Source organism: Danio rerio, chromosome 22 (assembly GCF_049306965.1).
Source record: "Danio rerio strain Tuebingen ecotype United States chromosome 22, GRCz12tu, whole genome shotgun sequence".
Taxonomy (NCBI): Eukaryota; Metazoa; Chordata; class Actinopteri; order Cypriniformes; family Danionidae; genus Danio; species Danio rerio.
The window spans coordinates 8,273,641-8,296,122 of NC_133197.1; the positions used below are offsets into that span (position 1 = coordinate 8,273,641).

General features: G+C 34.1%; 1 protein-coding gene across 2 annotated transcripts; it reads right to left on the reverse strand.

Annotated features, from left to right (window-relative positions):
- Positions 1 to 2,911: 2,911 nt before the first annotated feature.
- Positions 2,912 to 21,910, reverse strand: LOC110438269 (uncharacterized). 2 transcript variants are annotated; one of them, XR_012397714.1, is made up of 10 exons: positions 21,650 to 21,910; positions 19,300 to 19,617; positions 18,155 to 18,499; positions 17,881 to 18,000; positions 15,601 to 15,903; positions 12,567 to 12,869; positions 11,276 to 11,498; positions 10,869 to 11,168; positions 9,035 to 9,337; positions 6,441 to 7,078 (listed from the first exon to the last, which is right to left on the reverse strand). XR_012397714.1 is itself a non-coding variant. In XM_073937229.1 (9 exons), the coding sequence occupies exons 1-9, from the start codon at positions 21,693 to 21,695 to the stop codon at positions 7,026 to 7,028; spliced, it is 2,091 nt and encodes a 696-aa protein (XP_073793330.1). In that variant the 5' UTR covers positions 21,696 to 21,910; the 3' UTR covers positions 2,912 to 7,025. The 2 variants fall into 2 exon arrangements, 1 of the variants encoding a protein (XP_073793330.1); XM_073937229.1 differs by lacking the exon at positions 11,276 to 11,498 and having other exon boundaries at positions 2,912 to 7,078.
- Between the last annotated feature and the right edge of the window lie 572 nt (positions 21,911 to 22,482).

Genomic DNA, 22,482 nt, shown 5'->3' on the forward strand with positions numbered 1-22,482 from the left:
AGACGTCAAATTATGCCTACACATGCAAACTGACCCACGATCAGACTATTCGTAACCGGTAAATAAATATAGTGAAATCAGCTTAACCGAGTCATCCCGCTTCACATAGCCTATTACCCAACCAACATCATTGTTAGGGAAAAGCTAAATGTTACAATCTAATGACATTTAAAACAATTACTTAGTTACATTTTAAGGCATTAGTTTAACCAGAAAAATACCTTAAAAAGATACCTAAATTCACAGTTATTACCGTGAAAATTGGTTAAATTTTGGCACGGATAACCAAAAGGCTATATAACTTTTTCATCATTTTCAATGTAAAAAATAAAGATTTATCTTAGGCTATCATAAGTGTGCTTTTTTCTTGATATTGTCTGGTTGTTGTTTGTAAACCATCATAAACCATTAAGCTAGGCCTACCCGTCATTTTATTTATTTATTTTAATAACTTGTTTTCAGGTTATTTTCATTTTAGGGCCATGAGGCATGAGCTACAAGTCAAAACAAACTTGATATGCTGACTGTATTTTAGCTCTTAAAATAGATCTACAATATATTTTATGTTGTTTAATTTTGCATGAACAAATAGCAGTATAGCCTAAATTACATATTTTTAAAAGATTATCATTCAGCCTACCTGCACCATGTGAGAGGTTTCTCGGTTGATCCGCGGTAAATCCACTTAAGCACTATATTCCATTTATAACACTGCAAACTTGACTTCGCAGGCATCATTAAACGCAAAAGGCATTTATTAAGTGTTATACCTTGAATGCTGCTGCATAATGGGATGTTTCTCTACACAACTGTAAAAGTGCGCTTTTTAGCAAATGAAAGCAAACATTCAAAGGGTTCTGCGTTTTGTCAATTTTAGCTTAAATGTAGGCTAATAATAATAATAATAATAATAATGTTAATGAATAAATTTAAATATTATTTATAGTGTAGCCTGCTGTGGGACTGTGCAGTGAACTATTTTTTTTTATTAAAACATTTTTGTTAGACTACATCTTCCCGAATAACCAATGTGAAAATAACTTGCAGTTGATTCTCTGTTAAAATTAAATTAATAGCAAATTTCTTCTGCGTTTTTTTTCCTTTTAGAGCTCAAGAGAGTTGTGTTTAAAGAATTAGTTAACCAAAACATGTTATGAATTAAGCTGCTCCTCTCATGTCACCCACTTTTCTCCCTTGAGAGTAGAGTGCGCCTCCATCGCCCTGTGCGTGTTTTAAAGGCTATTTACGGGCGCACCTGACCTGACGCGGGACCGGATCTCTGGACTAGGACTATAGCTTTAATCTCACAATTTTCATAATTTAATTGCTATGTCATATATTTTAAAATATTGAAGGTTGGAACGACGGGAGTGTTAGTAATTAATGACAGAAGGAATTTTCAGTTTTGAGTGAACAATCCTTTATAAAAACTGGGGGGGCACAAATTCTTTCTGAGGGGGCATTGCCCCCCTTTGCCCCCCCGTAGCGCCGGGCCTGTATATGGCTCTCCTAATGCAGATGATGGCGCATTAGCTCCCTCTTGTGGCTGAATGAAAACATTACGACCTGATTCATCACTGATACTCTTGTAACAAGGTAACACATTACTGTCTTAATAGATTGGATTGTATTTACTGTGCTGGATGCAGGAGAAAAGGGCAAGAAATAAAACCATGATCATTATCTCCCCTTGTGACTGAATATGGAACCACATTCTTTGTTTACTGTCTCACTGTAATGTGTATATTTGTCAACATTTCTTTAGATATTTAGTAAAATAATATTGATCCAATGCTCTGTGCAGAGGCAAAAAATAAAAAATTAAAAATGATAAAGCTTCAAGCATTTATCGAGGCTTGTATTACTTTTGAGCACTGACATTGTCTGCACCCAAAGTGGGAATTAAATTTATGAGCAAAACTGAATATCTTTTTGTTGTTGTTGCTCAGCTCAGTTTCTTGTTTAGGCTATATTTAGGAATATGGTAGCAGTGGTTTTTGAGTGTGAAATGCAGTTATATATTAAAATTAATATGAACCTTACCGTTTATATCTGCTTTTATTTATTTTTATGCAAAAAGAGTACAGTTGATATTTAAACAATACTTGTATACAATGCACAAAATGTCAGTTACATGGATTGTCAATGAAAAAAAAAAAAAACATGATTATAAACTTGAAGGTAAGACGTTTAAGAATCAATTACAGTATATAAAGTCATTACTAAATGACATTTCTGTTTGCTTTCTTATTTTCAGTGAATGTTAATTCAGTTAATGAAATTGTATTTAAATAATCACAAAATTCTTGCATTCTTTTTTTGTGTGTGTGTAAACAGATTCATAATACCCAGAAAAAAAAAACATCTTTAAAAGTAACAGAAACATCTTGTTCTGTAATATTATTAATAAATGAGCCAATGTGTTTCCAAATTGTACACTATGATGACAATCCCCCAAAGGAAAAAAAAAAAAGACATTTTCTGTATGAAATTGACAAAAATATATCTGGAAATAACTCCATTGAATTCATCAGAATAAGTGCTCAGATCATTGGTTTAGACTTATTAGACTACACTTTTGCCATCTGCTGCTCAAAAAGATGAAGTTAATTAACAAAAACTCATTGGCAGGAGATAAATGCAGTCCTTGTCTAGATTTATATTTTCTTAGTGGAAAAAAATATATTGACTGACCTTAAAAATATTATAAATAAAAACAGTTTTATAATTATAATTAGTGAACTTATTTTATTGTATAGCCCGATATCATTTAAGGATTAGTTTGGATTATTTTCAACAGAACTAGAGAATATTTAAATCTATATGCAAATTTTTCTGACTCTATTTTACTACTCAGATTCAATCTAAATATGTTTAGTACAAAACTGAAATAAGCATGATCCAACACAAATTTCACACAATTTGTCTTTATTATTTTTTGGGTTTCATAACAACTGACACATCTTCAAGTGTTTTAGTGAAAACAGTTGTTAGAATGCGAAACCAGACACAGTATTTGTCCACTAAACATGAGGACAAACCTGAGCAAAACTGAAATGTTTTTAAATAAGATGACAAACACATTAACTTTAAACACACCACCCTTAAAATAAACTACACAACACAGCAGCCACACTATGCATGCACGAGCATTACATTTCTTTGTAAATCTTCCGCTAATAAGCCTATTTGATCAATCCTTTTACCATTACACTGATTCAGTGGTGTATGTGTAGTGCGTTGACACATGCACTTCAGTGCTGATGGCGACATAAGTTTGATTCCGGCCTTGCGGTCCTATGCCGATCCTTCTGCTCCCTGCTTTCCTGTTAATACTCTATATTATACTGTCTATTAAAGGTGAAACCCCCCCAAAAAAAATCTTATGAAAAAAAAAATTAAAAAATAAACAATGCGTTATAGCAACAGTTTTTCTCTGATAAATTTTGGCCAGCTTGTCAGCCACCTCATACCCCTCTACTCCTACTGTACCTTTTTGTACTCTTAAATTAATTTATTAAAAAAACAAGTCATACAGAAAGTCTTGTCTTGAGGAGGATCCTTAACTGTTTAAATCATTTAATGTTTAATTTAATCCACCCATTGTATGGCTATAAAATTTGCCTATAAAATCTGATATAAAAATAATAGTGCAATTGTTCATCAATTTCTTAACAGTCTTATATTTAAAAAAATAAAAAGATAACATATGAAGAGTTCATTTCAAAAACAGGTAACCACCCATATAAGAATGTTTCCTTTTTTGGCAATTGTGTTCTATAATGCTCAATGTAAAAACATTTTCTTTTATTTATTTAATTATTTAACCAGGAGTGTCCCATTTAAAGACAATATCTCTTCTAACGGGGGTCCTGGCCAAGATAGGCAGCATAGGACAGATTTACAAATAAAAAGTAATGTCACAACAAATAAACAAACACAAAAATAATATAAACCATAATCAATTGTTAAAACAAGTGCACACACACACACACACATCACTGCACACGAACCAATTATATTAAGACACTATGGTAAACGATATCCAATTTTTAAAAACATTCAGAGGTGTGTGCATATAAATCTAAAGTAAATCCAATACTGAGAGAAGTGATTTCTGAAAATGACTAAAACAAATTTTAATTTATTTCAAACCATCATCTGAAAGACATTCACAAGGTTCACAAGTTTACCACCTGTTTTCAGACAAGTAAATCCACACTTTTAAGCCCTTACACAAAATTTGGCCTCTTGAAATAGGAAACGGGGGTGGGTCTGGGTTTTGAGAAGCCCTACTCTAAAGGCTCCACATTATGTTACTAAGGACTGAAATTTTATTCCATCTAATTTCTTTAGCAAACATGCTGATGCAATATTGTACACTATACTGTCATAGTCTATTACTGGTATTGCACAGTACCCTCTTTTCAATGATTGTGGACTTGCTTCCAAATCTAGCCCTGCCATCTCTTTTTTACTTTCCAAACAATCCATTCAAACATTGACCACCTTCTCCAATATAAATAAATGATCTGTTCTGATCTTAAGCCAAGTCAAACTACAGAGAAAGCACCATTCAGAGGCCCTATTTTAAAGATGTCATCATTAACTTTTTACAAAAAATTGTCCATTATCAGAAATCTACAAAAATACAAAACCCTAAAGTAGTTTGATTCAAGTCATATTCAAACCCCATCAAATAGAAAAACAAAATACTTTTATCCAGTTGAAATATGCATTTGAAATGCATACTAAGTGTTTTACATGTATTCATTAAGAACACACGTCAAAACATTATATACAGTTGAAGTCTGAATTATTAACCCCCATTTGATTTTTCTTATTTTTTTTAAATATTTCCCAAATTATGTTCAATAGAGCAAGGAAATTTTCACAGAATGTCTGATAATATTTTTTCTTCTAGAGAAAGTTTTACTTGTTTTATTTCGGCTTGAATAAAAGTATTTTTTTATTTTTTTTAAAAAACATTTTAGGGTCAAAATTATTAGCCTCTTTAAGCTAATTTGTTTTCGATAGTCTACAGAATAAACCATCATTATACAATAACTTTACTAGTTACCCTAATTAACCTAATTAAGCCTTTAAATGTCCCTTTAAGCTGTATAGAAGAGTCTTGAAAAATATCTAGCCACATATTATTTACTGTCATCATGGCAAAGATAAAATAAAATAGTTATTAGAAAAGAGTTATTAAAACTATTATGTTTAGAAATGTGCTAAAAAAATCTCTCTGTTAAACGGAAATTGGGGAAAAAATAAGCATGGGGGCTAATAATTCAGGGGGGCTAATAATTCTGACTTGAATCAAAAGAATCAAAAGAAAGGCGCAAGCATTGAATAAAAGCTTCTGACTTTTTGTAAATGATTAGTTTAAGAGCATCAGCATGAATGCATAGACATTTGCATTCATGCTGAAGCACTTAAATTGTGTAAATATAAATCAGATTTAGATAAAAGAAACAAATTCACTTCAAAACATGTCATTGGCCAACAAATGATAAAGCATGATAAAATAATAGGCTCAATGGTGATAAATGAAGTATAACAGCAACACGTTTAAAGCTCAAATGAAAAGTTGAATACCGTAAACAAAAGTTAGCTGATTAACTTTCACACAAAATCAAAGCTATGAGAACCAAACTAAAACAGAGTAACAGATACAGAATGATGTGTAACATTCAGAAAGTGTTTTAATTAACAAGTTTCCATCTTCATCTAAAATCTTTTTACACATGAGTTTAACGGCTGATCAATTTTTTACTTCACTGGACGGATTTTAGATTCAGAAAAATTATTATCTGTTCATACCTGGAGCTTTAAAAGTGCCATATAAAGAAAATCTGAATACACCTAAGCCATAGCTATAATTGCTCGTACATGGAAACTGCCACAACATCAAACATAATAGTTTCCTTGTTTTCATGAAAAGTGTGTAGAACCCAGTGAAAACGGGTCTATTACAGGGTATATGCAGGAAAAGGTAATTTCAATACCTTTTTAAGCCTTTTTAAAGACTTATTCAGAATATTCAAGGACCTCATCGCCACAAGTTCTAATCAGTATCAAACCTTTACCTTAATAAACAGTTGCTAATAAACAGCTGTTAATAAACACTAGTAAAATCAATGTACCACAACCATGCAAAAGAACTCAGATAAGCTTGGAAGAAATCACTACATGTGGAGAGCGTCACATCACCTTCCCACGTTTATCGCGAATTACGTGACATCATCCTGATAGATGCGTATGGCTAGACCAATTGTGTGGATCGAGCACACCATTGTTAATATTAGGAGAAAAATAAATATATTTATGCTTTTTTGGGGTCAAACACTTTGAACAATGCTTGAACAAAATTTAAGACCTCGTAAAAACCTGATTAAGTCTTTTTAATACCTTTTAAGGGCCTTATTTTCTCATAATTGATTTATCAACTTTTTATACTTTTTAAGACCCCACGGACACCCTGTATCAGAACAAAACACAGACTGTTATGCTGCACATGGGACCATTAGTTAGCTAGCACACCCGCAACATTTGCATGTAATTTAGGTCACGTTCTTCTTTAGCTGGACCTGCTTGAGCAGCCAAGTCATAAGAACTTTGGCAGCCAAAACACAGACTTTTATCGTAATTTTAAGTTTATGTAAGCTTATATTAAGCTTATAATGTGTGTGGAACTTTTATTTTGAAAATGGTCCAGGTTCTAAGCTGCAGAACATCAGAGCAGAGCTCGTTAATATTCACAACGATTAAATATGGAGCTTCTGATTGGAGGAATATGTTTTGAGTCAATAAATGTGTATATAAAACATTTTTTCCACTTTTGAACTCACCAAAGCCACAAAACTACTATGTAGATATCAGAGAATAATTTAACTTATTGAATCAATTCACTATATGTCACCTTTAAATATTGATGATACAGTGATTGACACTAGTGGGTGGGCATGTCTTCTCTCATTAAAGTGAACTCATCCTCTCTTTCTCCTTCCCATTCTCTCTCATACAACTTCATGTCGTGTCACTGGATCCTTCAATCGATTTCCATAACAACCTGAAACAAAGATGGATTTTAAAAGAAAAGATCTGAAAGTCTTTAAAGGTCATGTGAAGTGCTTCGAAAATATACATTTTTTTTTCGATGTTTGACGTAATCACAACTGAAAAATGTAAAGAGGGTGAGACAGAGTAGCTCCTCCCAGTAAAAAAAAAAAAAACAGCCAATAGTGTTTTGTTTTATCTCAGCTCTGAAGGAGGTCGCACACCGGATGCGCCGGGATGGTGCACACATTCAAATGTTGTTTAAAATAAAACTATAGATGGCACGGCAGAAATATGAACAGTGTCCTGAGTTGTAGCTTGGTGCCACGGACAGCTGACGACTTGTGCCGCCGGTGTGCGTATCCTGATAGAAATCTATGTTCAGAATTCTAAAATGCATGGCCCCGTGTGGCACGACCACTTGACAGAAAGAGCAGTTGAGCTCAGGCACATCGAATAAAAGCATCTTAAAGGGGGTGGGATATGTCGGATGCTAGAGAGTATTTGATTTGTTAAAATTTGATTAGAAAATGTAATATGACAGAGGTGTCCACACTCTGTCCTGGAGGGCCGGTGTCCTGCAAAGTTTTGTTCCAACCTATTTCTAAACAGTTTCCATCATTTACTGTATATTAACTTCTGACTAGCGGCTAGTGCCAAGGTCTAAATTTTATTTTAATGATGAGAATATACACAACTATAAAAAAACTAAAAACAAATTTTGAGGCGTGCACTTGAGTAAATGATGATGACAATTCTTATGCGTTCACTACACTCTCAGAAATACAAGACGATTCTAAGATTCTAAGGGCCCATACAATTAGGAGGGCCCAGAGACATTATCAAGGGCCCACGCCTCATAAGCTCATATGAATCTCGAGCCCGGGACTCCCTCCCGTTTGCAAGGCAAAAGGGGAGTTTGAGCTCAGGCAGATCTCAAGAACTCCCCTGCTGTAGTAGTTAATGGAACAGATAGTGATCGTTCTTAAGAGATAACGCCTTACTAGGAGCATGTCTGTGGTGCTGATTTGGATTAGTCAATTAACTTATGTTGCATGATTTTGAATGGTGGGAGACTTCCGAGGAACCCATGGGAAACCCACGTGAGCACGGGGAGAATGTGTAAACTGCACAGAAAAGTTGGCTGGCTTGGTAAGTACTAGAACCAGTGACTTTCTTGCTGTGAGGCAACAGTACTAACCACTGGACCACTGTGCCACCCATCTAGGAAAGGAGGAGGAGTTCACTGCAAAAAATGCTTTTCTTACTTAGATTTTTTGTCTTGTTTCTAGTTTAAATATCTAACAATTCCTAAATCAAAAAGAATTTTCTAGACAAGCAAAACATACTGTCTTGTTTTGAGAAATAATATGCCAATATTAAGTGAGTTTTTCTGTAAAACAACCAAAATAATCTGCCAATGGGGTAAGCAAAATAATCCTACGTCAAAAGAAAAAACAAGATTAATTTGCTTACCCCATTGGTAGATTATTTTACTTGTTTTAAGGAAAAACTCACTTAATATTGGCATTTTATTTCTCAAAACAAGACAATTTGTTTTGCTTGTCTAGAAAATGCTTCTTGATATAAGAAATGTTAGATATTTAGACTAGAAACAAGACAAAAAATCCAAGCAAGAAAAGCATTTTTTGCAGTGTAGGGGTGGAATGGGGGATTCTTCAAAACGAAGATGGCTGTTATATGGAACTTAGGGTATTTATAGTGGCTTAGGAATCATCTGATTGGTGAATAATAAATTGAATAATGCGGGCCGGCTGCAAGCAATCATAATCACGTGATCCTCTCGAAATTAGTTTATAAATAAACTTCACATGTGTCTGCAGTGTTTCATTATGACTGGAATATGAAAACATTAATGATGTGTTTTTTTTTAAACCAATTCAGTCTCACTGGAGAAAAGCAATGTATGAGGAAGACTTCATAACACTTAAAGACTTATAATACTCACCTCTGACCATAACATTGAATGCTTTGACACTGTCTCCTGTGCTAGAACTCTTTTTCATTAGTTGATAAAGGCCCTCATGCTCATGTCTGATGTTCTTGATGATCAGTGATCCAGTTCTTTCATCAACCTCCAGTCCGTCTCTGAATCTCCTATTAGGACCATTATATGGAAAGATCTGTCCACCTTTCACTTCAGCTATGGGAGACTCCTCACTTTCAAACTTCCATTCGATCTCATCAGTCTGTATCTCTGCAGCACACTGTAGAACAGCTCTATCTCCCTCCATGTATGTTTGTACCTCCCCTTCACGTCACAGAAGAACAGTAAAAAACAAATTATAACAAGAGATTTAGTAAAAAGTTACAATGGACACAAAGAGGCAGAAATATTATGCATATGTGAAAATAAGAACAAACTGTAGAGGCAAATCTCTAATATATTAAGACAAAACAATATGTTAACATTAAAGCAATATACATCTATGTGCTCCACTTGCGTTGGCGCTGCCAAGATTTATTCTGATATAACAACCGCCTGGATGTACTTTATTCTTACTTACCCACAAGTGAAAATTTACTCACTATTTACCCTGCCTTAAGTGGTTCCAAACCATTCGGAGTTTCTTATTTCTGTTATACACATTTGAAGATATTTTAAAGATAAAAACCATACCTGTCAACATTGGGATGTGAAAATAAGGGATATGCCACCATAATAAAGGATCATCTGGAGCTGTTTTATAGTAAATAAACAGTTAAATGGTCATTAATATGTTTTATTATTATTATTATTTACAAAAGAAAAAAATAAATAGTATACATTAGCAGCAAATAAATTAGCAAACAGTTTAGCTTATTAAATAAAAATTAAGTTATCAAATCTCATTTATCTTTTCTTCTATGTAAAACTTACAAATTCTGATTAAACAGCAACGAATGAATCTCATATATTAGCATTTTTCGTTTGATTACATTAAAGAATAGAGCTGTCACTTAAAAAATGCACACATCTAACGTTATAATGAAAGCGTTCGATTGCTGTCCTAACTTTTTATGCTCATTTAGGACTAAATTTGTTGTGTTTAAAAAAAACCCACCAAGATCGACATGTTTAGATATTATTGTTAATAATTATGTGTTTATGTACATTTAAACAAGCAGTCAAAAACCCAGACTTTTGCTTTGCTTCAAATTGAGTGTACAGAATTTGTTTGGTAAGCAGTCACTATGGAGTGAGCCAGCTGACAGTCACGCACCACTATATGACTGTTTTGAGGATTGCATAGGAGGGGTGACAACACCTGTAATGAAAAGGGAAGGGAATACCGACGTTTTTATATTTATTTCAAAGTGTTTTAATGCCTAAATAAAAGGAAAGCACAGAACAGACTCACATTTAAGAGCAAAGGGCGGCCCCTGGTGGTTCGGCAACATGGGTTGCGTGTAGGGAGGATCAGCTCTTTATTGTTTATTGCCACCCTTCAGAGAAAGACTGAAAATACGGGTGAAATACGGGAAAATACCTTTACAGGATGATAGCGGGATAGAACTGTAAAATACAGGAGAATATGGGAGGGTTGACAGGTATGCTAAAAATCTGTCAGTCTTGACATTCATAGTAAGAAAAACAATTACTATGGAAGTCAGTGGTTTCCGGCTTCCTTTAAAATATCTCCACTTGTGTTAAACAAAAGAAAGAAACTCTTTTGGGTGAACTATCTTTTTAATCTGTCAAGTACTGTTAATTTACTATAATCATGACTGGAGCAAAGAAAACAAAAAATGAATGACAATTACATTACCACACTATATTAACTGTTACACAAATGACTCACCTTTAATAAGAACACTGAATTTCTTTTCAGTGGTTCCACTGCTGCTGATGATCTTCAGCTTATATCTTTTTATGTCTTCAATAGTGATGTTGTTGATGGTCAGAGATCCAGTCCTCTCGTCCAGCACTAGTCTGTTTCTGATCCTCTCCTCGTGGTATGTTATCTTTCTAGCTCCTCTGGTCATTTTAGCAATCAGACGGTCTTGATCTCCAATCATCCACTGTATTTCATTATTTCTTTGTATTTCAGTATCAGGCTTTAGTGTGACAGATCCTTCTATCTTCCCGACAATAAACATCTCTTCATGTGTGACAGCAGCAAATAAAAAAAAACAGAGAAAGAAAAGGTCGGCATTAGATCAAGCAAACAGTTTGCCGCGTTTTGACTGAGAGGAATTAAACACTTACAGATCAACATGTTTTTTCCTCAGAGTGTAGGTGCATATGGTGGCTGAACAAACTCAGGATTAGAGGATTAGCTTCATGTTGACAAACTCAAACCAGAGCAATCAGGCTTTGCTGGTACCATGACGGCGGTCATCATCTTTCTCTGTAAATTCAGGTTTTGATCCTGAGTTTATGTGCATGCACATGCAGGCAGGACATTAGTAGCAAACAGCCAATCATGTGCCTTAAAACATAAAGATAATGTGATTAACATCTAGCAAGAGAGCAAGCACCATTCAAAGGCAAAGACAATATGGTTAAAAATTTTAAATTAAAAACATTTATACAGCAAGATGAAAAGAGCTGGTAATGAAAAGATAAGATCCAAAAGGAAACAGTTTGATTTATAAGTGTAAGTGAAGATGTGATGTTAGTATAGCTAATAATCAGTACTGTATAGGTATACAAAGACTCAGCTACACACATTTAAACTGTAAAATTTAAATCAAATTGAATCTGTTGGTTATTAAACCAAAACTGCAAATGTCTACCGGATTACAGATATAATAGTTATGAATTATCTAAAATAATTAAAATAAATAGTAATCCTCATTATTTCCCAATGATGGGTTGCAGCTGGTAGGGCATCCGCTGCATAAAACATATGCTGGATAAGTTGGCGGTTCATTCCGCTGTGGCGACCCCAGATTAATAAAGGGACTAAGCCAAAAAGAAAATGAATGAATGAATAATCCTCATTAAAATCAGTCAATTTCATCTCTAAAAGTGACCTTCAATTTGGAGCAAGAAGATTAGTAGGAGTGGCTTTATTGTATCAGACATGTGTCACAGTTGACTGCTCACAGTTGATTGGTTAAATCTGGATTTGTGATCTTTAAAGCAGAACATATCCTGCCATGTAGAAGATTAGCCATATAGTGCAAGATAACATGACAACAAAGATTGATTAAAGCTGAGCTGCCTTCATGATACAGTACCTAAATCCCAGAATTGGTGCAAGCTAAAATTTTATTTAACTTGCTAGCCAGCTAACCTGACTTCACGGTACAGGCCTCTGATCAATATAACTGAAGATAAATTCTGATGGAGGCAACAAAATCCAAAACTGAATCTTTAGTATTTTAACATGTTTCATGTTTAAAAACCATTAGATTATGATTATATACAAATGCTAAATACTGCAGTGACAGAGCACATCAAAGAGTTTGAGACGATTAAATCACAGAAAAAGAAAAAGTTTCAGGAGGAAGAACTGAGATAGTCACTGCACTGAAAGACTGGAGATACTCACCTTCAAAGCAAATGTTGAATGTCTTGTATGTGGCTTCTCCTCTGCTGATGATCTTCAGTTTATAAAATCCACCATGTTCAGGTCCGATGTTACTGATTGTCAGAGATCCAGTCTTCTCGTCCATCTTCAGTGTGTCTCTGAATCTCTCATCAGGATATGTTATCTCTCTGGTGTTTCCAGTCATTTTAGCAATCAGATCATTTGTATCTCCAAACAGCCACTGTACATCATCATCTCTCTGTACTTCAGCATCAGCCTTAAGAATGACAGAATGTCCATGACTCACTAGCATTTTCTCCTCCTCTTTATGTGTTACAGCAGCACAGAAAACAGAGAAAGAAAAGGTTGGCATTAGCTCAAGCAGACAGTTTTCTGTTTTTTGACTAGACATGGGCCGGTAAAAGATTCTGACGGTATGATAACATTGGATAAAAATAACATGGTTCGACAATATTGTGATTACTGCTCAAACATATGTTCTTTTTAAATGTCTGGATAAAAAAAAAACTAAGGGTGTTTTTACACCTGCCTTATTTCAAGAGTTCACACTTAGATAATGCTTGACTATTTAAGCAAGTTTGGCATGCTGTCCCGGGAGAGAACCCGGAGTGTGATAAATGAGCCCAAGGCTCCTGCCTGGTCAATATGCATTGAGAGGGATATGAGATCAGGTAGTTCTCGATAGCTTCCCAAAATAGACCGCTAACTGCGCTAGTTTGTAGTAAGTGCCTGTGACATTAATTTTTGTTGCATAGTTTTTGAGTGTGGGAGGAAACCGGAGTACCCGGGGAAAACCCACGCAAACACGGGGAGAACATGCAAACTCCGCAGAGAGAGTATCGGTTGGCTCAGCTAGTGTTGAACCAACGACCTCCTTGCTGTGGGGCAACAGTGCTAGCCACCGAGCCACCGTGTCACCCGAACTGAGGAGGAGGGAGAAGGGATGTTGGGGGAGGTTCCAAGACGAAGATGAGGAATGAAGTTTAGGCTGGATATTTATATTGAATTTAGAGTGATCCGATTGCCTAGTTAGTGATTAGTGATAGGGATCAGCTGTAGTCAATCCTATCACATGCTCCTCTCGAAATTAGTATAAGAAACTTCACTTAGTTCAGTTGAATCGCACAAAGTTCGTTTTCCCTCTTGATGTGGTTCTTTTGGGCAGGTGTAAATGTAGCAATCACACTCGAGTATGCACCAAAAAAGGATTAAAAAATCCTTGAAGAGGTGGTCTCGGTACGCTTTTAAACAAAGCCTGGAGCGGTTTGTCTGTGGTGAGAACATGATCCGAACTAAAACAGACCCAACTGCAAAAAGTACTGCGCCTTTTTGACTAATCCAGCTGCTGTAACGTTGGTCCGATGCACTGTCCCATCATATGGGATGTGGAGGAAAAATATTTGCTGAAAGCGCTTTACCAACAATTTTAAACAGGGAGAGAGAAAGAGAGAGAAAAACATTAGCTGATGCATCGTTGGCAATATTTCCGTAAGATGACCAGGTCGCAGTTTAGTTCAAGTTCATTTATTTATAGAGCACATTTAAAAGCAGTTACAAGACTGACCGAAGTGCTGTACATAAGACAAGGTAAAAATAAAAAGACGGAATGTAAAAACATAGAGATAAGACGAGAGAAATGTCTGTAAAAATGTAGCAGTAGAAAGGACTATTAAAATAATCGTAAAAAGCCAAGCTAAAAAGGTACATTTTAAGAAGTTATTTAGAAATAGATAATGATGGAGCCATTCTAATCTCAAGGGGCAAGGTGTTCCACAACCAAGGACCTGCCACAGAGAAAGCTCTGTCCTCTCTATGTTTCAGCCTAGACTGTGGAACTGAAAGAAGATTTTGCTCACTCGACCTAAGAGATCTCAAGGGGGTGTAAAAATGAAGCAGCTCTGAGAGATAGGTTGGGGCTACATGGAGTGATTTATAGACCAGTAAAAGCACTTTAAAATCAATTCTGAATTGGACAGGCAGCCAATGAAGGCCTCTTAGAAGAGGTTTAGCTGAATTAATTCACACCTCCTCCTGAAGTGACTTGTGATGAGCCTTCTCGAAATGTATAGTTTGTCTAAAATGATGTATACAAAATATACAGTATACTATGACGAGGGATACAATCAGCCACCACAGACGTCCCTTTATAATAAAAAGTGACATTTTGTGACTGACGGTTTGTTTACTTGCGAGAGTTCCATTGGCATTTTCCTGCACTTTAATTCTGACCAATCAGAGTACTAAAAATAAAAGCAGTTTAGGAAATACGTTCAATCACATCTGAGTGATGTGGATTTTGTTACATGACTGCATTTTGGTTCTTCTTAATTGGTTCAGACCAAAGCAATCAGTGTGGTGTAAAAACGACCCAAAAACGGCAGAAAATGCTACAATGTATCCAATGTTGCCCTTGGTCTGGACCAAATGAACTGAGCCACAGATGTGAAAGCACCATAAAACTTTTTTCCATTTGAACACAATATATTTTATTTTAAGAAACATTTAAAATATTTTAGAGCAGTAAACCTGTCAGGCTTAATAATTCAAGTGAATCATTGACTTCTGCTGTCTTCATTCGTTTCCAAAACACAGATCTCTTTACACTTTACAACAGCATCTTTGGATATCTTTTCTGCTGGAGATACGGTTTTCCTAAAAACTAGACAAAAATAAATAAATTATACACATCTTAGGAACTGTATTTAAAAAAAATTGGCGGTTTTAAAACCTTAACTTTTCCAACCGCGGTATACCTTGAAAACATTTATCATCTAATGCCTAGTTTGACTGAGATAAACACTTAGAGTACACTATCTGCTATAAATAAAAACATCTGTGATAAATACTGCTGGAGGCAACATCCAGAACTGACATTTTCATCATGTGCAGAAATGGCTAGATCATGCTTATTTATACACTAAATACTGCAGTGACATGAGTTTTAGATGATTAAACCACAATAAAAAGGTAAAAAATAAAAATAAATGTGGAAGAACAGTGATGATCACTGCACAGAAAGACTGCAGATACTCACCTTTAATATGAACATTGAATCTCCAGTTTGTGGTTTCTCCACTGCAGTTGATTATCTTCGACCTATATTCACCAGTGTGTTCACGTTTGATGTTCTTGATGGTCAGAGATCCAGTCTCATCCAGCTCCAGTCTGTCTCTAAATATCTCATCAGGACCACCATATGTCTCTCCAATGCCTTCAATTATTTCAGCTATTGGAGAGTTTTCATTTCTAAACCACCACTGGATCTCATCACCTTTAAGCAGTTTACTTTTGGTCTTTAAAGTGACGTTTTCTCCCTCTGCTGTATGATATGGTTTCTCTTCATGGGACACAGAAGCACATGAAAAGAGATTGTAATGAGTCAGTAAAGCTTCATTGGATATGAAGAGAAAAAAATTCTGACAGAACTTTTGATGTCAACTTTACATGATGTTAATAATCTTTTCATTGTTTGAGTGGCTTTATAAACCATCTGAAGCAATTTACAATAATATATGCAATAACATCAGCAAAAGCCATCTTGTAAAGTAATAATAAAACGATGTGATGTCTTTTCTAAAACTATAGAATATTAAATACACACTAAGGGGTTCAGTGGAAAGGTTCTATACATACTGGGAACCTAATTTAATATTTTTTAAAAATCTGAAAAAAATTAACCAGCCGTTAAATAATATCTCTAAATCTCTTTGTATCCATTTCATGGTACTTCTCATCTTTAATGTAGTTTGTCCTGCAAATTTTTTTAATTATTATTTATTTATTTTTCTTCCCCTGTGATTTGTAGTTATTGTTTTTTTTTTTCTTTCTCCCATCATCACTGCTGTCACAACAGGTATGACCCCAGACGGTTTAATTATTGTATTGTACACTACATATTGTGTTAAGCTGCCTTGGGATGTTCAGTTCTTAGGGTGGGACTTAGGTTAAAACAAAAAAAACTAAAAAGAAGGAAACTGTAATGTTTATTGCTGTACTGTATGAAAACATTATTTTCCTTCAATTAAAATAAGCAATAATAATAATAATAATAATAATAATTCATTCTTTAATTTTCTTTTCGGCTTACTCCCTTTATAATAATAATAATAATAATAATAATAATAATAATAATAATTCATTCTTTAATTTTCTTTTCGGCTTACTCCCTTTATAATAATAATAATAATAATAATAATAATAATAATTCATTCTTTAATTTTCTTTTTGGCTTACTCCCTTTATAATAATAATAATAATAATAATAATAATAATAATAATTCATTCTTTAATTTTCTTTTCGGCTTTCTCCCTTTATAATAATAATAATAATAATAATAATAATAATAATAATAATAATAACAATTCATTCTTTATTTTTCTTTTCGGCTTACTCCCTTTATAATAATAATAATAATAATAATAATAATAATAATAATAATAATTCATTCCTAAATTTTGTTTTCGGCTTAGTCCCTTTATAATAATAATAATAATAATAATAATTCATTCATTAATTAATTTTTTGTTTTTGGCAGGCGATGCAGTGGCACAGTGGGTAGCACATTCGCCTCACAGCAAGAAGGTCGCTGGTTCGATCCTCGGCTCAGTTGGTGTTTCTGTGTGGAGTTTGCATGTTCTCCCTGCGTTCGCGTGGGTTTCCTCCGGGTGCTCCGGTTTCCCCCACAGTCCTAAGACATGCAGTATGGGTAGGTTAAATTGTCTGTAGCGTATGAATGTGTGTGTGTGTATGTGTGGATGTTTCCCAGAGATGGGTTGCGGCTAGAAGGGCATCCACTGCGTAAAAACTTGGATAAGTTGGAGGTTCATTCCGCTGTGGCGACCCCGGATAAATAAAGGGACTAAGACGACAAGAAAATGAATTAATGAATGAATTTTCTTTTTGGCTTAGACCCTTTATGATGATGATAATAATAATAATAATAATAATAATAATAATAATAATAATAATCACATTTTTGTAAAAGTTATATTTTGCACATTAGTTTACAAAGCTACTAATTCCACATATTTGACAAAAAAAATCAGGTTTGAGGCAGCAGAGAAAAGCTCTTTTTAAATAACTTATTTACACAGTACCAAAATTAAATGTATCCAGTTGATTTAGTGAACTACTTTAATAGTCTGTTAAATGTCATGCCATTCTATCTCTGATAGAACAAAATATCAATATGGATAAATCAATAATTTTTACAATCAAAATAGTGATGCTAAAAATAATCATATACTTTTAAACTACTGTGTAACAAATAAAACTCAGTGTTTTTTCTCTTGTTCCATCACCTGTAATACTTACCCACATGTTGTCCGGAGATCTTGCGCCGATGATAAAGAAAACCCAATCCAGCTACAACTGCAAACAGAAGTAGCAGGATAATAATAATTCCTGCTACAGCACCAGAAGACACACCTGAACCTGTAATGATAAAAACAGATATTATGATCAGTCAGATCGATAACATTGCATCTAGTAATATTAAAGATAAATCATGATTCCTCATGATAAAAAATTTAATATCAAATCATCAGAGAATTTACAAACCATGACTTTAAACCCTTGAGTTACTCACCACTGACAGTAACAGTGAATTTTTTGTATAATGTATCATTGTTGCAGTTGATCTTCACTGTATAAAGTCCAGCGTCTGTGTCTTTCATGTTGTTGATGATCAGAGATCCAGTCTGATCATTCAGCTCCAGTCTGCTTCTAAATCTCTCATCAGTATTATAATATGGTAAACTCTTAGTCTCTTTATCTTCTTTAGCCAGGAGTTTTCCTTCTTCTCCAAACCTCCACACTATCAGCTCATCTCCATGTAGTTTAGTAATATCAGTGTGTAGAGTAACAGGGTTTCCCTCTGTCACTGACAAGCTCTTTGTTTCAGCTTTATGAGCATTGATAACAAGTGGAGACCCTACAAATAAAAATACATTTACCAACATATTAAACATAATGAATAAAGGATATAAACTGTACTAGAACATAGGTTTGTTTATTGGTTCAACTTTTGGTGATGTCATAAGACACATGATCATTAACAAAGATAAAACCCCAGTTTCAAAGACAAAACCTAGTCCCAGACTAATGCACATATCAGAGCTGCCTCAACTAATAGAAACTTGCACTGACTGATCTTAAAATATACAAGTGTCTTTCTTTTGTCTCAGGATTGAGAGAAGAATTGTTTTTTTTTCTATGGCACATTTATAAAAAAAAAATTATTAAATATCCTAAGGGTACTGTGGCCTAATTCAGGTTTAGTCTAAACACTGCCTGTGAAACCTGGCCCAAACATTTAATGTGTACATTAATATCTAGTTTTTGTGTTTATTAGGTAAAATTACAATTTCCAAACATACAAAACAGTGAATTCTGCAATGTTTGCTTTGGATGTATTGCAATTAGTGGAATGAAATATAACTAAATATATGTTTTATTACTGGAAGCTAACAAACATTTCTCTCTATTACCGTTTTGTACAAAACAGTATCACCTTCATGATCATGAGTTTTTATTTATATATATATATCAGTCATGGGATCATCTGCCAAATCACAGCTGTGATATTTAGAACAGCTCAACTGTGATATTGTGAAAACTGAATAAAATACAGTGGATATTTGCTGAATAAGCTTTGAATCCCAAATAGCAATCACTTTAACTTGCCTAAAATTAAAATAACTGAATTATTCAACTTATTAGACATATCCTTACCATAAACAGTAACCTCGATTGGAGTTTTATTGGTACCACTGTCATGGTAGACCACTGCTTCATATAGTCCAGTGAAATTGGTTCTCAAATTGCTGATGGTCAGAGATCCAGTCTTATTCAGATGCAGTCGACCTCTGAACATGACAGTCTGATCAAGATATGAAGGCACATATGCATTTCTAGCACGGACTAGAAAAGTATCGCCAAACTTCCACTCAATTTTATTAAATCCTTGTCTTTGATTAGGATCAAGGTTTAGAGTGACAGAATCTCCCTCCATTACTGACAAGGACTTGGCTTCATCAACACCAAAAACACCTGCAAAACAAACAGACACAGATTCTTAGCTATTAAAGACCGCTAATAATGATAGAGACCAGTCTTTACTGTGATCAGCACGTCAAACAAGTGTGACAGTAAAAAAAAATGAATTTAGGGGTGTAACAATATTCAAACTAAACCAAAATACTACTGCAGTATGCCCATTGCAGTACGAACCACAATGCTCTCAAATCAAACTGAAACATTTTTGGTTTGTTTGTTTTAATAGTATCAAACTGATAGCTGACCCAAAAATGAAAACTCTGTCATCGTTTACTTATTCTTTTAAACCAGAAATGTGGGTAATAGTTGCTGGTCTCCACTCTTTTTGCGATATTTTAGGTGCAAAACTCACTTGTTGATGCAAATGAGCAAGAACTGCAGGGCAAAGGAGGGGTGAAGTCATATTATTGGCCGATGCCTAAACAATGAATGCCACCAGCCAATGTGAGTCAGGTGCAAAAAAATTGTTTTAGGATTTTTTTAAGTAAATATCTTTACTTTTTGGGAATTGTAAATAACAGTAAAAAAGCAGCAAAGTTGGTTTACTGGCTTGAGCCAGCAAATGAAATGGTACATTTTGTTATTCATTACACAGGGCAGCTTGCAATAGAGCAATCTAAAAAAAAAAAAGCAGACAGTCAAGGCTACCAACAGACCGCAAGTAATGCTGAGACATTGGTCATGTATTTAATCAGATTTAATGTTAGCCTTTTTAAAAAAAGATAATGTTTTGCTTGATAAGATTTAAAAAAATAATGCAAACTGTTTGTTTCAAGTAGCAAAAAGTTCATGATTGAGATTATAACATCTCCGCCTCATTATGAGCCAGGGAATACCCTGAATGTGTATGGTGTGCTTAATTTACAGTATTTTTTATTTTTATTTTAGGTTTGTTGTCAAAACTGACAGACTTGACGGTAGTTTTTTTATACATTGCCTTGTCCAGCTTATAACACATTAAAATGTTGACCATATATAATTGTTTTTAATGTATGTGAAAATCCATGCAATATGTCAACATTGCCATGAACAAAATTAGGTTTTCACCAAAATACATTTTATTTTTGTGTGTGTAAGCAAGTATTTTACAGCACTTTAGAAATACTCAAAAATGTCTCTGTCAATGTTTTTATACTATTATATTTGATTTGCCAAAGTCACACATCTGTCACATCCATAATGGAGAGATGTCACAACCATCCCGACACTTTTTCTTCATATATGCAAAAATAATAAATAAAAATAAAACAATCATGTTTGTTCTAAAGTGAGCAGCTTTTATCCTTTTAACAGGCATTATTTTTTTGGTTTGTGTAGTTTAATTCACAGCATTTCTACAATGTTTGTTGTATACTTCAAACTCTTTTTGGTCACATCCATAACGCACGTTTATTTTCCTCATTTAAAGAACAAAACATGTTTACAGATTGATATTTTTCTGATCACATAACTCTGTGGTGAGTTGTTTTTGATATAATGTTAACATTTATTCTTTGTGAATTTATGTTTTGAGTTTTAACTTCAAATGTCACATCACATAACGCTGCAATTGCATGTATACAGTTATAAATACAAAATTTTAATTCATTTTATAAAGTGTTAAATGTAGTTATTGTCTCAAAGCAAAAACATAAAAAAACAACACAAGAAATCTACTGACAATCACTAACATAACTTTTATAACAACGATAAAAACACAATTCAGTCAACAAGCAAGTCAAATTAATAATTAGACTAGGGCTTGGGAAATGAGTAGGAAGTAAACAATTTTAACTAGAGATTTAAATAGTGAAGTGGCTGAAGTGATTTAAAATGGCTGACTCAAGTGCTCTGACAGCTGCAAAAAGCAGCTAATTAAAACACAACTTATCCAAACCCCTCTTTTAAATGAGTCTACATGTGTGGAACGTACTTTGCCCTGGATTAAAATCAGTGTTTAAAACGACGACAGCCCGTGATTTAAGCGCAGTAATCTCTAAACTGAAACCGAAAGTGTTCAAGAATGATACAAAAATCACACACTTACCGCTCATTACAAACACAAACACAACGGTTTTAAAAGCGTTCCTCATATTGATGATGTATTCCAAAAATCCAGTTTCACTGTATATCTTTGTTAATAATTAGTAGTATATATCCGAACTTTTAAGACTGTCCGCGACAAGTGTAATTAAACAAACAAACAAATAAAAAAAGGTTTTTGTTAAAATTACTGACGAAAAATTTAAGTTCTACATTCTCGGACTCAATAAGCAAAAGCACAGATGGTGGCTGAAGTTCTACTTCTACTCCCGATTTTTGCAAACCGCACTTATTAGTGCATTGCTGCCACCTCCTGGTCACTCAGATCAGAAACATTACCCTATTTAGTCTATATGGGGCCTTCTCCATACCGGCCACATCAAAGCCAGAAGCCCGAGCATCGCTGTCATGAATTTTACTTTCTTTAATCAACTGAGCAAGCACAATAGCCATCATTCCACCTGTATACACTGATGACTAATCAGTTATTCTTGCTTTTTTTTTTCTTTATGTAACACTTTGGGATATTCACTGCCACTCATACTCACTATTTCTGGAAGCATCTAATTGTAAGATGATTTTCATAATTAGCATTGAATATATTAATATATAATAGTTTTATATATTCTTATGGTCTTCCCACATATTCTTATATTCTTTCTCTCTAAATTTTAAAATTAGATCGACATGGACACAGAATAATCCACAAAGGAATTTGTGGATAATATACTCATTCAGACCCTATTACTTATTTCCATAGCTACCAAATAAAAACTCCTATATTTACCTGGTAATAATCAGTAAAAAAGATGCAGATTCGTACTATACATTCAAAAT

Coding starts and splice junctions, on each gene's coding strand:
- LOC110438269 (XM_073937229.1), bottom strand. CDS start 21,695: ATGAGGAACGCTTTTAAAACCGTTGTGTTTGTGTTTGTAATGAGCG. Junction 12,870..15,600: donor ATTCAATGTTCATATTAAAG/GTGAGTATCTGC, acceptor TAACACATAAAG/AGGAGGAGAAAATGCTAGTG. Junction 7,079..9,034: donor ATTCAATGTTATGGTCAGAG/GTGAGTATTATA, acceptor TCTTTGTTTCAG/GTTGTTATGGAAATCGATTG.